Raw genomic sequence first — 14816 nt, 5'->3', positions numbered from 1 at the left:
TTAATCCCAAATTTGAATTTGAATTGCCATTGTTAAGACCCTGGAGCTGGAAAACTACCAAGAAAATAAACTTTAAAAAATCTGAAACGTTAGACATCATCTAAATAGATTCTTTACTTGTCTAGGAATCCCAACGAAGCGCAGGAGAGTGATCCAATAAGGGCAGGTAGACAAGAAAGAGTGAGAATGAAGAATATAGAATGGACTGCGTACGAAGCAGTACACAAGAAGTATTTGAACATTGACACCAAAGCTAAATTGAAGAACCACTACAGAGCTCACAGGTATGTCTTATTACAAAAAGAAAAATTCAACGAATAATTTCAAAGCAGTTCCTGTAATATTTTTTCCTAGAGTACGAATCGTATTTCAATTTCTTTGAGAATACGATATTACTAAAATTTATTCAAGCTTTTTCCTTTTATAAAATCTTGTCGTGAACCTAATGTAATTGATGTGCTAAATTATTAAACAACATCGTTTTGCGATTATGGGTTTTCCATAATGTTGTAAGAAATTATTTTGTTAACAGGTTATCATTCTGGTTGAACTTAGTACCAGACCTGCACCGTCCTGGAGGTGAAGATGTGCCTCCATCACATCATCAGCTTGAGCATGAAGATGCTGCACTTCAACCTACGCTCAAGACATTTAGTCCACCATTCAAAAAGACTACCGATATGGTTATCACAGATACTGGTTTGGCGACTAAGATACCGGTGTTAGGAATCCTGAATATTACGTCTCCCTTGAATTTCAATATCATTGGAGTCAATACTCCTACACAAAGCACTGCCGCCACTGAAGTTCATAAAACTGACGCAACTACCGCGACTCCACCAGAAGATGGCTTCGCCGCATATTCTACTGCTCTTAGTGTAACTATAGCAATTGGATGTTCTTTGCTAATTTTGAATGTTCTAATATTTGCGGGTGTCTACTACCAACGAGACAAGACTAGAATGAATGGACAAGATGGTCACACAAATGGAGCTCATTTAAAAAAACGAGTGGAGAATGGCCAGATGCCGAACAACATTTGTGGTGACTTAGAGGGGGCATTGACTTACCAGACAAGTCTGAAGAATGACCCTGCTACAATTTTAAGCCATCATCATCATTCTCATCACCAATTACCACCCCCTGAATTCGCAGATCTTCCAAGCAATAACGTCGCTGGTATGGCGACTTTGCCTCGGGCGCCTCCTCCGCCAAAACTTGGGAAGAGTAATATAAATACTCTAGCAAGCGGGCAGCTCCAAGAGAACCAGCCCTTGCTATCAGCACATCAGATGCAGATGATCAACACGAGCACTCTGACGAAAAAGAACACGCAACTGAACGCGAAGTCGAACGTGACGATGGAGGAGTTGCGTGTGTGACGTCAGCGAGCATGACTGCAACGAGCCGGCAGTTGCAGCGACGTAGTTCATCATGACGAGATCGTGTGACTTGAGCCGGACCTTCTCAGGTGTGTTACAGATTATATATAGACATTTACTGTGCCACTTGAATCCAGAAGGTTATAAAATATTAAAGACTTTTATTCCAAGGACAATGTGAACTGAATCAGTGATTTTCTTCAAAAACTCGAATGTGAGATATTTGAATAAGTGACGTTCGTGATTATCATATCTAAGACGTTGGAGTGTAATATAGAGTGTTATTGGACGATTTATCGATGTATGTATAAAATGTTTGTAAATAGCGAAATAATTGTACATAGTTCGCAGCTCAGCCGCATATCCATCCTAATTACAATTATGATAATCTCAAAAATAATGAACTTAAAGTAAAGTAATAAAGATTAATCGTCGTTGTTCTCGCTCGGCTGTTGCAATTGTATGAATGCAAAGAAAGTTTCTTTTTAAAAGAATGGACATTGTTGCTCAGACGTTACTGTCAAGAGATTTATGTTCTAGAATATCTGACGTTGTAATAAGCTTATTTTCCAACCATTTGAGACAGCATTTTATTGTATTTAAGTGCAGCTATTTGCGTTAATACTTGCTATTAAGATGACTAAACACAATACTAAGATGATTGTCTAAAGCTCTACGATTGAAAAATGTATTTCGATTCTGTCGGAGCGTCGGCGCCGGCATTAAATGCGAGTCAGTGTATTTTATTAATAGTTCAAGCGGACAAATCTAAGAGAACAGAAGACCCTTTCGGAGGTCCTTTGATTCCAAATATAATTTTCCTTTGAACATCTCAAGTAATGAAATTTTGGCAATTTTCTTGTGATATTTTATAAAATTGTAACAGCCGATCGAATTTGGATTTAATATTGAATTTAAAAACTAGATACTTGAAGAATAAAGGGATACCAGTTTAATCTTCGCCGACCGTTTTGTCGAAGTTAGAAGCAATAATGGTTCTTCGAAAAAGTCAGTTTTTAAGCGATTTTAGTTTTTGATAGAAAAAAAAAGTTTTGCTGAAGAAACAGGTGGTCGTTATCTGAGATCTTCTTTGTTTACGACTATTTGAGTTTCATAATTTACTTTACTGTTTTACTTGTTGAAGTAAGGCACGAACATTGGATTTCTTTTTGCTTTCGCATTTCTAATTATTTAAATACCGTAAAACATGGCAACTTTACCATATTTTGGAACAAAAATCGAAATATATTTTTAACCATAAGACGCATAGAAACCAAAACTATATATTTAGAATTGTAGTCTATCTGGCTCACTTTACTGTAATCGTCATTATATACAAACGCTTACTTTAGCCGTAGTAAAGAAAAAACAACATGGGTAAAGATACCAAAGGAGAATGCTCAAAAAAACCCAGGCCCGGCGCAAACTATACGTATCTCAGTTTATCAGTATAAATGAGTAATGAAATGCTATATAGGTACCATCATCGAAAACGATGGCTAAATGTTGGAAATTGATATTTATTTTTTAGCATGGATTAATTTTTATAATTGTTTTGATTTATGAAACTAGTAATATCTTTTGTTTTATTGAGTTAATACGCTTCGTATACGCCGTGAGCATCAATTACAGATCACCCCCTCATCAATACAGCGTGATATAAGACGTTTTATATAGTAGAGGTAGTGGCAGAAATGCAATTGGCGAATATTATTGTTCATGCATACATGGGAAAAGGACGCTCGGTTGTTGTGCCCATGTGATGTCCATCATATACTACCTTGGGTGGGCAAGGCACCAAGATGGTTTTGCAAATCCCGCACTTTCACTACAAAACGTAATATAAGATGTAGAACTAAAATGATTGAACTTTGAATAATCTGATACATGATGTTTTGATAATGTATACATTTGTTTTAATACTTTCTACTCGTAATATCCTTTAAATATCATCATCATACCAGCCGAAATACGTCCACTGCTGATCGATTTAAATATAGTCCCTGACAAAAAACAAATAGCAATTTCCTACATTTAGCCATCGTTTTCGACGATGGTACCTATACGGGATTTTATTACACATTTATACTGATAAACTGAGATACAAATCGTTTGCGCCGGGCCTGGGTTTTTTTCCCATACTTCGTGAGCATTCTCCTTTTTGGCAACTTTACCAACGCGCCGTATTCATCGTGTATTGCATATTAAAGAGTTGTTGAGGTACAGAGGGCTTCATCTAGGACCTCTTCGTATTATAATGCAAACAATATGAGGAAATCTATAAAGATAACGGCTACACAGACAGTAGGTATAGTTGCCACGGGTTTCATCGTAATTTACATACAAATAATTTGTTACGCTCGGGGTTGTCAAAAAATGAGAAATTTTTTTATGACATGTATATTTAAAAAAAAATTAAAAACCTTAAACCTAAAGTAAAAAAAAGCATAAATATCTGACAAAAATATTGTTCCCTTTTAAACTAAATTAAGTTCTAAAATTTTAAGTATTTATGTTTAAAATTGTAAAAAAAGGCTACAAAATAATGTTTAATCTTTTGACTTTTTAATTTTTTGACTTCACTATCTCCATAGCTAATTTTAACATTACTTTCGTATACTTTTTATATTGTCTAGCTCCGAGTTTTCTGCGGTTTTGTTTCATGTGAGCCATTTTGGCTCTAAAACAAAAGGTATTATTAAATACATTATAACTTATTATCCAGGATGTTCACTATTATGCTGGGAAATTTAGGTATTCGAAAATGGTTACATACACACAAACAAGAAAAAAACATTTATTGCCAACCCTAACTATAGGCAAAGTTGCCACAAAGCAGGTCGTGGCAACTTTACCTAACCTGTGTCAACATTACCGAAGCGATTATTTATCAATAAATTAAAGAAAAAGCAATTGCTGACATTACAACAGTAATCCCAACTATATTATACATACAAGATCAAAATTTCACTCACCTGTGACAAATAATTTAGGCTCTGTGAGCACAATTTAGGAACTACTAACTTTTAGCACATTTTCACGCACTACACTGTAACGGCCATTACTGGCATAATAGCAGTCTTACGTCTACGCAAAATATAGTAAATATTTCCTTTTAAAGTCTAAAAAATAATACTATTACAAAACAGAATTCTAGTGGGTAGATTTTTAGATAAATGAGTTTATACCGAATACCTATAGTATGGTAAAGTTGCCAAGGGTCTGGTAAAGTTGCCATAGTTTACCGGTAGTTATATTCTTATTCTTTCTGGGGGAAAGGTGATGCGATATTATCTTTATTTTTGTTTCAAATGTTTCTTCAGCAAACGAATTATTTTTAGTTTTCAACATAGATGGACCAATAGTGTTTGTAAATATGTAAATAAATTTAGGAGACGGTATAACAGGTTGTATGACATCCTTTCTGTTGAAATTCAAAACACGACTGATCCTCCTTACTTTTGTTAATAAAAAATAATGGATACACTAAATTGATAATGTAATTTAATTATTGTTATTGTAAACCGTTTTTATTTAGTATCGAGAGTCAGTAATTATGTTTTGTTTGTATTAATATCAAATGTCCTTCTGTATGCAAAAGCACAAATTTCGTTGTTGGGTAAAGGAAGTAAGTGTATTTATAGATATCAATAAAGTCTGTACAAAGACTTCATTATAAAGTACTCACCGGAATACAGACTAAAAATTTTAATAAAATAATATCTAAAAAAATATCTTCTTTGTTTCATTTCAATCCAAAATGAAGTTTACCAATTTATCGCGGTACTCAATGTAATTTACTAGTTACTCAACCCAGTCCTTAGTAATTGTTTTCGGAACAAAATCATTACTAAGGAATAGTTTAAGTAATTGTTATAAGTCTCAGAGTACGAAATCGACAGTGAGTTATCAGAAAGCATAATGAAAAATCTGACTACATTTTCGCATCTATGTTACTAGAGGTAACTAAAAGTGCGATAAGCACTAGAAATGAGAATATATAAAATATCGTCTGGCCATTCTGTATACATAATTTTAATAATTATAATCAATAATCAACAAATATCTTCGCCACTGCTAGTATTTCTACAAAAAATCCCATGAACTCTACATGAAATCCAATTTTTTTCTAATCCTTACTACCTACCCACTATTGCCCACTTCATAGCACACAAAAAAAAAATTAGGTAAAAATCCTCACTCATTTACGTAAAGTTTTAAAAATTAAACGTCACCCGTTCTCTAGAAGACACCACGAAGGAGTAACAAAACGTGAAATAACAGTAAAAATGGCCGCTTATTTTTTTAGTGTTAAGGTTTAAACGTGTACGGGGCTCCCGACACTCGAGCTAGCTCCGAGCAAAATCCTTCTTATAACAAAGCTCTTTAATATAACAGGAAAATATTTAGTGGCGCACCGTCTCAAGAAAAACGCGTTAAAGTTAAACGTAGATGAAAATGGAGGTAAAAACTTAATTGAATTGAAACCACTTTCACGGACGAAATCTCGCGTTGTTTTCGTTTTATGATTTGTAAGCAACGCGCAAGTACTTCGCGTTTGAGGCTGGAATTAATAATGTTGAAGTTGTTAGAAGAATATTGAGTTCATATTTATGAGTAGGTACGTGTATTTAGATTAGGGTGTAAGTACGAGAAACAATTTCTTTGGTTTTTAGCTTCTGTCAGTGCAATTAGAGATCAAAAGTAAGTCATATTCTGCATTTTATTTTTTAACGACTTAAATAAAAGGAGTTTTTCGGTTTGACCTGTATGTTACCTTATATGTCGCGGCTGAACCGATTTTGATGCGGTTTTCAGTATAGTATTTTTCAGACTTACGAGAAGGTCTTAGGGATATTTCCCGACTTAAAAAATGGAATGGGTAAAAAAATTGAGGCGATTGCCTTTTTAAAAAAAGTTTTATCATTATCCGTAATTGCCCGTGAAACCCAATTATCATCTATGGGGCTCCTCTACATAAGAAGGTTTGCAACAATCTCCTTCTTTGGCAAATAAGTTGGAAATCGAAGTGTAGAAGCTACAAAATTGTCAAAGAACGCTGCTGTCGTACCATGCTACACTGCGTGCTGTGTGAATGAAATAGTAGGTGTTTTTTGTCTTATGTAGTATCAGCAAATACTTCACGCCTTTTGCCCCCGTACGAATAAGCAGAGGTAGAGTCATATTACGGCACGTAATGCCGCTATACAATGTACACCCACTTTTCACCATTAGTGTTATAAGTCCCATGTAATAGGGCGTGAGCCTATTGCCATAAACTGGTTACTAATCCAGACTCCGTGTTACTACTGAGAAATATTCATACATCAGTAATACCTTGGTAGAAAATTCCTTTCCAATCTCCGTTCCGATCTAAATGAAAAATTTGAACTTCAAAATTGTTTTACTTGTAACGAACACTTAAAGTAACACGACTCAAGATAAATATCACTTGCTTCTCATCAACGCTCTGCAGTTAAGTTGATATTTTCTGTTTACCTTTAATTAAGATTAGATTCAAGTTAGGTATTACTTTGCTTGTAAAACTTTGTCAAAAGGTAAACGGTGGCGATCTAAATAAAGTATAAATTATTTGACGGTAAACGAAACTTTCGTTTGCTATCCTGTGATACTTTGTGTACTAAAGTCCCTTTAAATTAACTGTTTAACCAAAACTATAAGTTTTATAAAGCTGAAAGGCACCTAGGTTACTTGGAGAGTTGTGAACGGTAAACAAGTGACGCAGGTAAAATTTAGTACTGAGTTAGGTTTTCCAAAACACATAATACCCCAAAGAAGTGCCGAATACTATTTGTCTTATAAAATTAATCTCAGTTTTTTATGTTATAAGCCAGTAAACGAGCAGACGGATCACCTGATGGTAAGGAATCGTCGCCGTCCATGGACACACGAAACACCAGAAGCGTTACAAGTGCTTTTTGGGGGTTAGGAATTTAAGGGTTGTTGGGGAATCGGTGATTAGGAAGGGGGGTAATTGGACTTCCGGTAACCTCACACAACAACAAAATGTTGTTTCACGACGGTTTTCTGTGATGTCGTGGTATCAATCCGGTCGAACTGGCCCATTTGTGCCGAAACATGGCTCTCCCACATTTAACATAATGTACAGAGAACGTTGAACATACCTAGTACTTCAATATTCTGCTATACACTATTTTGATACAAAATCTATCAGGAAACATGTTACTTGTACTTTTATTTGAACTTAACACAACGAAGAAAATTTTCCAAAAACAATTACCTTCCAGCTTTCATATAGAAAAGTTAATTCTTTTGATCATTTACCCGACTCTGATTAATATGATAATCGCGACACCCATTTTATTCGAACATTTATATGTAAAACAGTATTTTTAGCTTCACACGAGACAGTGGTTCAAAGGTAAAACTGTGCCACGCCCCTCCCCTCCCGGATATTAAGTTCGCCCGACCGCCCCGGATTTGGCTCGGGAGGGGAAAATTTTAATTTCCAGCGTTTGCGTATACGCGTGACGTTTTAACATACGGTTATCCGGGTCAACTCTAGTTATTGTGCTGACTTCGCGTGGTAATTTGCCAATACTTGGTTGTTGCTTTTTGGTATGCCCCAGTTTAAGATTGGAAAAAATGTATCAGCTGTTGTTTCGCAGTTGCATTGTATACTCTTCTAGGTAGTTTGTTAGTTAGCTGCTAATGTGCCTACACAAATAAAATATACTGCTTTCTACGAAGGTAATTTACTAAACATTCCAATCAAAATAACAAGCAACACGTTTCCATAGAGTAAAGTAAAAATAAGGATACAGCCAGTTTCTTGAATCAAAATTGCCCCAACAAACGTGACAGCTCGCGGTAATTTTGCGTAACATCTCGTAAAACGTGCTCTCGACGTGAAGGAGTTCTCGCACCTGAGAGCTTTAATACCGCACCTGTCATCACTAATGTCTTATTAGAAAGCTGGGCGCAACACTCTAAGGAATGTGCTGCATTGTCGACCTCCAGACCCTCCTCACATCTTTATCATACCCCATCTCATAGCCCTGTCAAACTTTATAGGGATCATCCCGTATCCACACATCCATCTATCCTTGTCTCTTTCACACAATACGAAAGAGAAAACAATAAAGATCCTTTCAAATCCTTCACCTCCAAAGCAAACATTCAAAACATTTCACTTGAAAACAATGGAAGCCATCAGAGGGCGATGTGGGCATCATTTATTCAGCCTAACACCCTCGCACGAGATGTTTCTTTGTCAGCACAACGGATCCGCAGAAAACATGCAAATATTCGAAGCGAAAAGCTTTCGACTTCACCCCTTTAATGGTTAAGCAAATACAAGTACGTTGACTTTAAGACTCGCTCCAAAAATAAAAAGTGTTTTCAACTCCCGACAAAGAAAGCGGAAGCCTCTCGAAGTCTTTTCTTAATGGAAAACTCTGGTGTATTTGAATACCAAGTCTAATTGGTCGAAAAGTTCGCGATGTCGGTTAGCAAAAAAACTGTATAACATTAAAACTTTTTCCTTGTGACGAAATTAAGTAAGAATATTGCCACAGTCGTGTTCCTGTTTCTTTTGTAGTGAGCCAAGAAGACGTTGTAGGAAACCCTCTAGGTTATTTCAATAACTTTTTTATATCACGGGGCAATGTTGAAATCTCGGCACGTTTACTTTTATAAGATTATTATTTTAACTTTTACATTTTTATGAGTTCCAATTATCAAGTTCTCCTTAAATTATTCTAGTACAAACTACAAACATGGTATTGTTATTTTATGGAGGACACAAACAATAATGTCTGTTTTTCTTCCATTCGAAGTAAGTAAATATATTATTAGTATTGGCATTAAACCCTATAAAGGGTGGAACTCATTGACTTTTATGAGAGTTGTGTCCTTTTATTGAATTATCAGTAACAAATAGTTCCAGATGTATTGGAACTAGGGGTCGGTGGGAAAATTATGAAGGAGATATCGATATAATAACATGTTTGGTCCACATTTTTATACCTTCTGTCTATAGAATAAGGAGTATAATAGTGTTATAATATTAATAGTCACCTTCATAATACACTAGGCTCTTAAGTTTTACTCTTGGACTGCCTGACATTTTTATGATGACCGTTATCCGAAGAATAGAAAGAGATTGCAAGTCATCCATCCGCAGATGAATCTTCAAAAGCTTGACAAAGGAGCGACTAGACTGAGTGGCAATAAGGCGGTGTGTATAATTGGTAAAGTACGAGTGAAGGAAGAGAAATTATCAGTTATTATAAATACAGTTCAAATTACAATAGCAAACATCTTAGGTAGAAAAAGTAAACGAGTGAATGAAGTCTCCTGCGTTCTCCAATAGCCGATAACGAAATGTAACTCTTCAGAGATTATGGGTGTCCAAGCTTGACTCCGATTTATCTTCATGTGATCCGTTTGCTTGGAAAAGAAGTAGAAAGAAAAAATCTATTCAAAAGAAGTTAGAACTTTTTCTATGGTATAATTCTGTATAGTATTCCATACAGGAGAGAGATGAAACCAAGCCAGTAAATCCACGTTGATTTCAACAAGAAAATAAAGTTAACAGCTTAATTTCCAGCCAGCTGTAGCGTGACGCGACACGTGCATAAAGATTCGTATTTAATAACGAGAACACGAAAGTCTATCTTAAATCTTTTACCGTAGTAAGCATTTCTTTTTGTGTGCACGGCAAACTGTCTCTAGTCACGAAATGTATGTGTTGTGTAATTTTCTTTTATTGCCTATACACGAGTAGTATCGATGCTTTTAGTTGATGACGAAATTGGCTTTGTTCGAACATAAATAAACTGGGGTCGTTTCATTAGTAGTAAACCTATTTGGACAGGAATTCGACGTGTGGAAAATAGTGTAGGTAAGAAAGTGGATGTATGAAGGCCGTTTGACAAACGGGGATGTTTGTGGCGCGTTACCGGCGGGTTAAGGACTCGTTTGTCACGTGGGTTTTTGTGTTTATGTGTGACCAAGTATACAATGATATAGTTAAAGTAACGTATTTACAGAAAGTGGTATCATACTTATTTGGAACTTTTTTGTGATTAAATAATAATTTGCTTAATTACTTTATATGATAAGCTTCTGCCAGAGGCTTTACCCACATTCCCATGAAATAAAAATTTTTTATCCGTAGATTATAAATCTCTCTATATAGTCTTTGGTAGATATTAAGTAAATAATCTACTGGTTCCAAATTTCATCTCGATCCCTTCAGCCGTGTTGATGTGAAATAAAAAGCACACAAACAAACATTACAAACTTTCGCATTTGTAATATTAGTCAGATGACCATCCAAAGATCTAAAATAGAGTCGAAATTCAAGTAATAATTTACTACCCCAAACAATTACGCGATTGGGCTAGCGTCCCCAGAACCCCACGCTAGTCAAGCAGAAATATATGAATTAGGATGAAACCTGTCCATAATTTAGAGCGAGATTACAAGCAATTAAACTAAACTTGTCGGTCTGTCCTGCTCCAATTCGATTTGTATGCTAAGCTGTGATTGGCGTATGTAAATGAGGCGTCGCTTCAAAACCGTTCATGTGGACCGTTTTGCTAACTCCCATTGTTTAGATGCCAAATTTGTGGGATTTTGGGGCATAAAACTTGTTTTTGTTTGGACTCGTAAGTAATTAGGTCAGTCAACGTTGATTAGAATAGAAATTCGGAGCTTAGGTAGTTCAGTTTCACTGCTAGCTGTGTCAGTGATTCTAAAGTGTCCTTTTATAAAATAAGATTTTGATTTGACAGTTCGGCAGAATAGTTGCCTTTCATTTATTTAATTATTAATGTAGCTTCTTCCAGCGGCCTCGCCCGTATTGCTGTGGGTAAAAAATAGTCAACGTGTTATTCTAGACCATAATCTATGCCTGCTCTAAATTTGATGTCGATCTCTTCAGCCGTTTTGACGTGAAGGAGTAAAAGTAAAACAAACTAACAATACAAACATTCGCATTTATAATATTAGTAAGATAGTAGCAAATAAGAGTACACTGTAGGGCGAACTTAATTGAGAATAGTATTCTCTACTAGTCAAGGTGAGAAGTATTACAGTATTATCTACTCCTAAAGTTTTTACCAATTATGGCTGCTAAAACTAAATTTTATAATATTATATTGGTAAAATAAATCTACTACACGTATATATTTGTATTTCCTCATCACTAAACTTTTCTCCCCACGTTGCTATAATATATGCGAATTCAACACATTTTTTACCATACAAAACAATTTTGCGTAAACCCAAACACCGAAGTTTCCATCCTCAGAATACCCTCTGGACCATTAAAACCGGCGTCTAACAATACAAATATTATGGCTATATATTATAATAATGTACCGGGCTGCGGCCGTGCGTCCAAATATAATACAGGTCACTTAATATTCACACAGAGGAGCTGATGATATCGACTCGTTATGATTGGAGACTGAATAGCTAGGTTATCGTTCAGCTCGATGAAATGCGCCGTGAATATTGCACCGCCTGAAATTTGGGCCTGCAGATGAAATTGGGCCCCTCAAAGGCCCAGTAATCGAATTGAGGCCATTTTTGGACTGCTATTCTTGGTATCGCGGCGCTTTCGATTGGCCGTGTTAACAATGACGTCGGTTTTTGTATGTTCAACGTTTTATTGGTCATTAATGTTGATGACGACGTTTATGGGTGTAAGTCTTCTTACTGTAATCACACGTATATTATAAATGTGAAAGTTTGTTTGGATGTTTGTCGGTCAATCACGCTGAAATTACAGTACGGATTTTGATGAACTTTGGTGTACAGACAGGATATGAGCTGACTTAGGACGTGAACGCGAACAAAGTCGCTTGCAGAAGCTAGTATGGATTAATGTGATAAGTAGATCAAACTGTAGAGATATTGTTTGATCATCTAGACTTTTTGATCTCTATCTATAGTTAATGCCTTCTCATATTTCCAGTTATTTGAAGATGCCTACATAATATGTTCTTTCACCCATTAGTTAAAATGATTAGTCTTTTTAATTTACACCTGTTAATGTTCCCTCTTAAAATCTACTATCATTATCCATTGACACTCTTATCTCTTATACAAGAAAATTAAGTGCCTTGTCATTTCTAACCATGACCCAAATACAAAGAGGAGATGTCATAACTGAATTACCCTTTAACATAATGCATGACACTTTACGAGAAGCTCGGGGCATTACCAACTACGGCCCTCTCTATTTTCCATTAAGCAGTCCTACACTACAAAAACTTTGCCAATTGTTCACATTTTAATGTGCCACTTTATGAACGCTTGTAACTTATCTACACCTTTTTACTTATAATTATTATTGGGCAGGGCCGATTTGTTTTGTCACAGTACCCATCATATTATAGCATTTCCTCTTTGTACTTGCTTAATGCTTCTAAATACATCAATTAACTATAATCACCTCTCATGTAGCTTAAACTTACCTAATTATATTTACGCTATTATGCAAATTTCCCGCATACAATATCACCCTCGACGGTTGTCGTGTCATTCTCTACATAGTTCGAAGGAGTTTGTGTAACCTGTATCCATTAATTATTAGGTAAGTGTATGAAACTGACTGCTTAAGTTTATTCTAAATTTTAGGCACAAGAACGTTAAGTACTGAACACTGCACATCATAAACTTGTAGATAATAAAAAAAATAGAGGTTCACCTAAGATATTTTTTGTGCCTCTTAGGTGATCCATTTTCAGCAACACGTTTTTATAAAGCGTGAAGTGGTACCCAAACTAACCCCTTACTTGTACTGCTAGGTGTCACTTCTATGTTGATGAAAATCAAAATATCGTTAAATGTTAAATGGGCTCCAGCTGGAATAGAAGGAGTGGGAACGAGGTGTTTTTAGTTAGTAAGACTCTGTCACTCCTTCTCGCCTCTCTCCCGAGGTGGGAGCAGTCATTGAATAAATTTCCCCTTAAAAAAAGACATGAGAAGAATACAATAATCAAAGCAACTTAAACTCCTCTCTAACTTTGTCCCTGGCTACAAAACTTGTGTAACCTGGTTAGCAAGAATAATAATATTTCATAACAGAAATATACATCTAAGTGACCTTTAAATGGCCTTTACAAGTTTTTTCTTCTTCAGTGTATACAAAGTTTGAACATGTTCGATGAATAGTAATATAATTTACTCAACTACTCCCACAGTTTGCCATATAGAGAAAATGCCAGAGTGGAATTATTATCAAGTCAGTATAATGCCACATTAATAGAGGGTGTAATATATTTTAGATTGAATTGTAATGTTACTTGTTTATTCTCACTGTTTTGCTTATAATACACAGTAACAGCGGAAGGTGATTATTTAAAATACTGTAAATGCAACTCCTGGATTATTTTCAGATATTTTTTTATGGTATATAACTCGGTAAACGCCAACTAAAGCCTGCGAATTACCTGATGGTAAACAATCGCCGCCGCCCATAGACTCCCGAAACACCAGAGGTGTTACAAGTGCGTAACTGGCCTTTTGGGAGTTAGGAATTTAAGGGTTGTTGGGGATTCGGGGATTAGGAAGATTGGGAAGGGGTAATAGAGCCTCCGGTAACCTCACTCACACAACGAAACACAACGCAAGCATTATTTCACGTCGATTTTCTGTGAGGCCGTGGTATCACTCCGGTCGAGCCGGCCCATTCGTGCCGAAGCATAGCTCTCCTGCACATAGACAAATAATGGACCATTTCAGATCATTTTCAGTTTCTACAACTTAACTTGTCTAATAAGGGTACGATAGCAATACGATATTTAGCTCCAAAAGCCTAACTCTCGTTCAAACCAATTTTCGTTGTTAGTTTTCATTGAAATCTACAGCATATATTTTTTTAAGTTTTCTCACTCTCTTATTTTAAAAGTTATCACTCATTTTTCCACTTTGGAAGCGTCTAACTTTCAAACGATTGATTTTAACGAAAAGTGGTTTTAGGAACCTTAATGTATTTTTTAAAGGCCTATCCATAGATAGGCCTTTAAAAATATCGAAATATCGAATAGGCATATCCATATGTTAGCTGAAAGTTTGAGTCAGTTCCACGTATGGAGTGCCCCCTTTAATTTTTAAATTTATTCTTTTTTATTCAAAATTCGAATAGTGGTTACCAAAATACGTCATCCTACAAAGTTTCAACCATGTATGCCCAACAGTTTCGGAAATAAATGGCTGTGACATACGGACGGACAGACAGACAGACATGAGGAATCTATAAGGGTTCCGTTTTTTGCCATTTTGGCTACAAAACCCTAAAAATGGCACAATCAAAGAATTAAATGTTGCTAAAACCTGCATAGTGTTCACAGATCGCCGACTCCAAACGAACGTAGATACAGAACAAATCTCCAAAATAAAAACATCAGTCATTGGAATAGTAAACAAACTCGGTAT

The 14816-nt window shown here is 35.7% G+C and overlaps 1 protein-coding gene across 3 annotated transcripts in view; it reads left to right on the top strand.

Annotated features, from left to right (window-relative positions):
* Window positions 1–5116, top strand: part of LOC118262827 (neuroligin-4, X-linked) — a 107272-nt gene extending 102156 nt beyond the window's left edge. For all 3 annotated transcript variants that reach the window (XM_035574444.2, XM_035574446.2, XM_035574443.2), the window contains exons 11-12: window positions 126–284; window positions 533–5116. In XM_035574444.2, the coding sequence (XP_035430337.1) occupies window positions 126–284; window positions 533–1382 (1009 nt within the window). In that variant the 3' untranslated portion in view covers window positions 1383–5116. The remainder of the gene's footprint in view (window positions 1–125; window positions 285–532) is intronic.
* Window positions 5117–14816: the final 9700 nt, after the last annotated feature.

This window comes from Spodoptera frugiperda, chromosome 12 (genome assembly GCF_023101765.2).
Source record: "Spodoptera frugiperda isolate SF20-4 chromosome 12, AGI-APGP_CSIRO_Sfru_2.0, whole genome shotgun sequence".
In the NCBI taxonomy this organism is placed as follows: Eukaryota; Metazoa; Arthropoda; class Insecta; order Lepidoptera; family Noctuidae; genus Spodoptera; species Spodoptera frugiperda.
The sequence above is the reverse complement of the archived record's forward strand: the minus strand, read 5'-3'. Positions and strand labels throughout refer to the sequence as shown.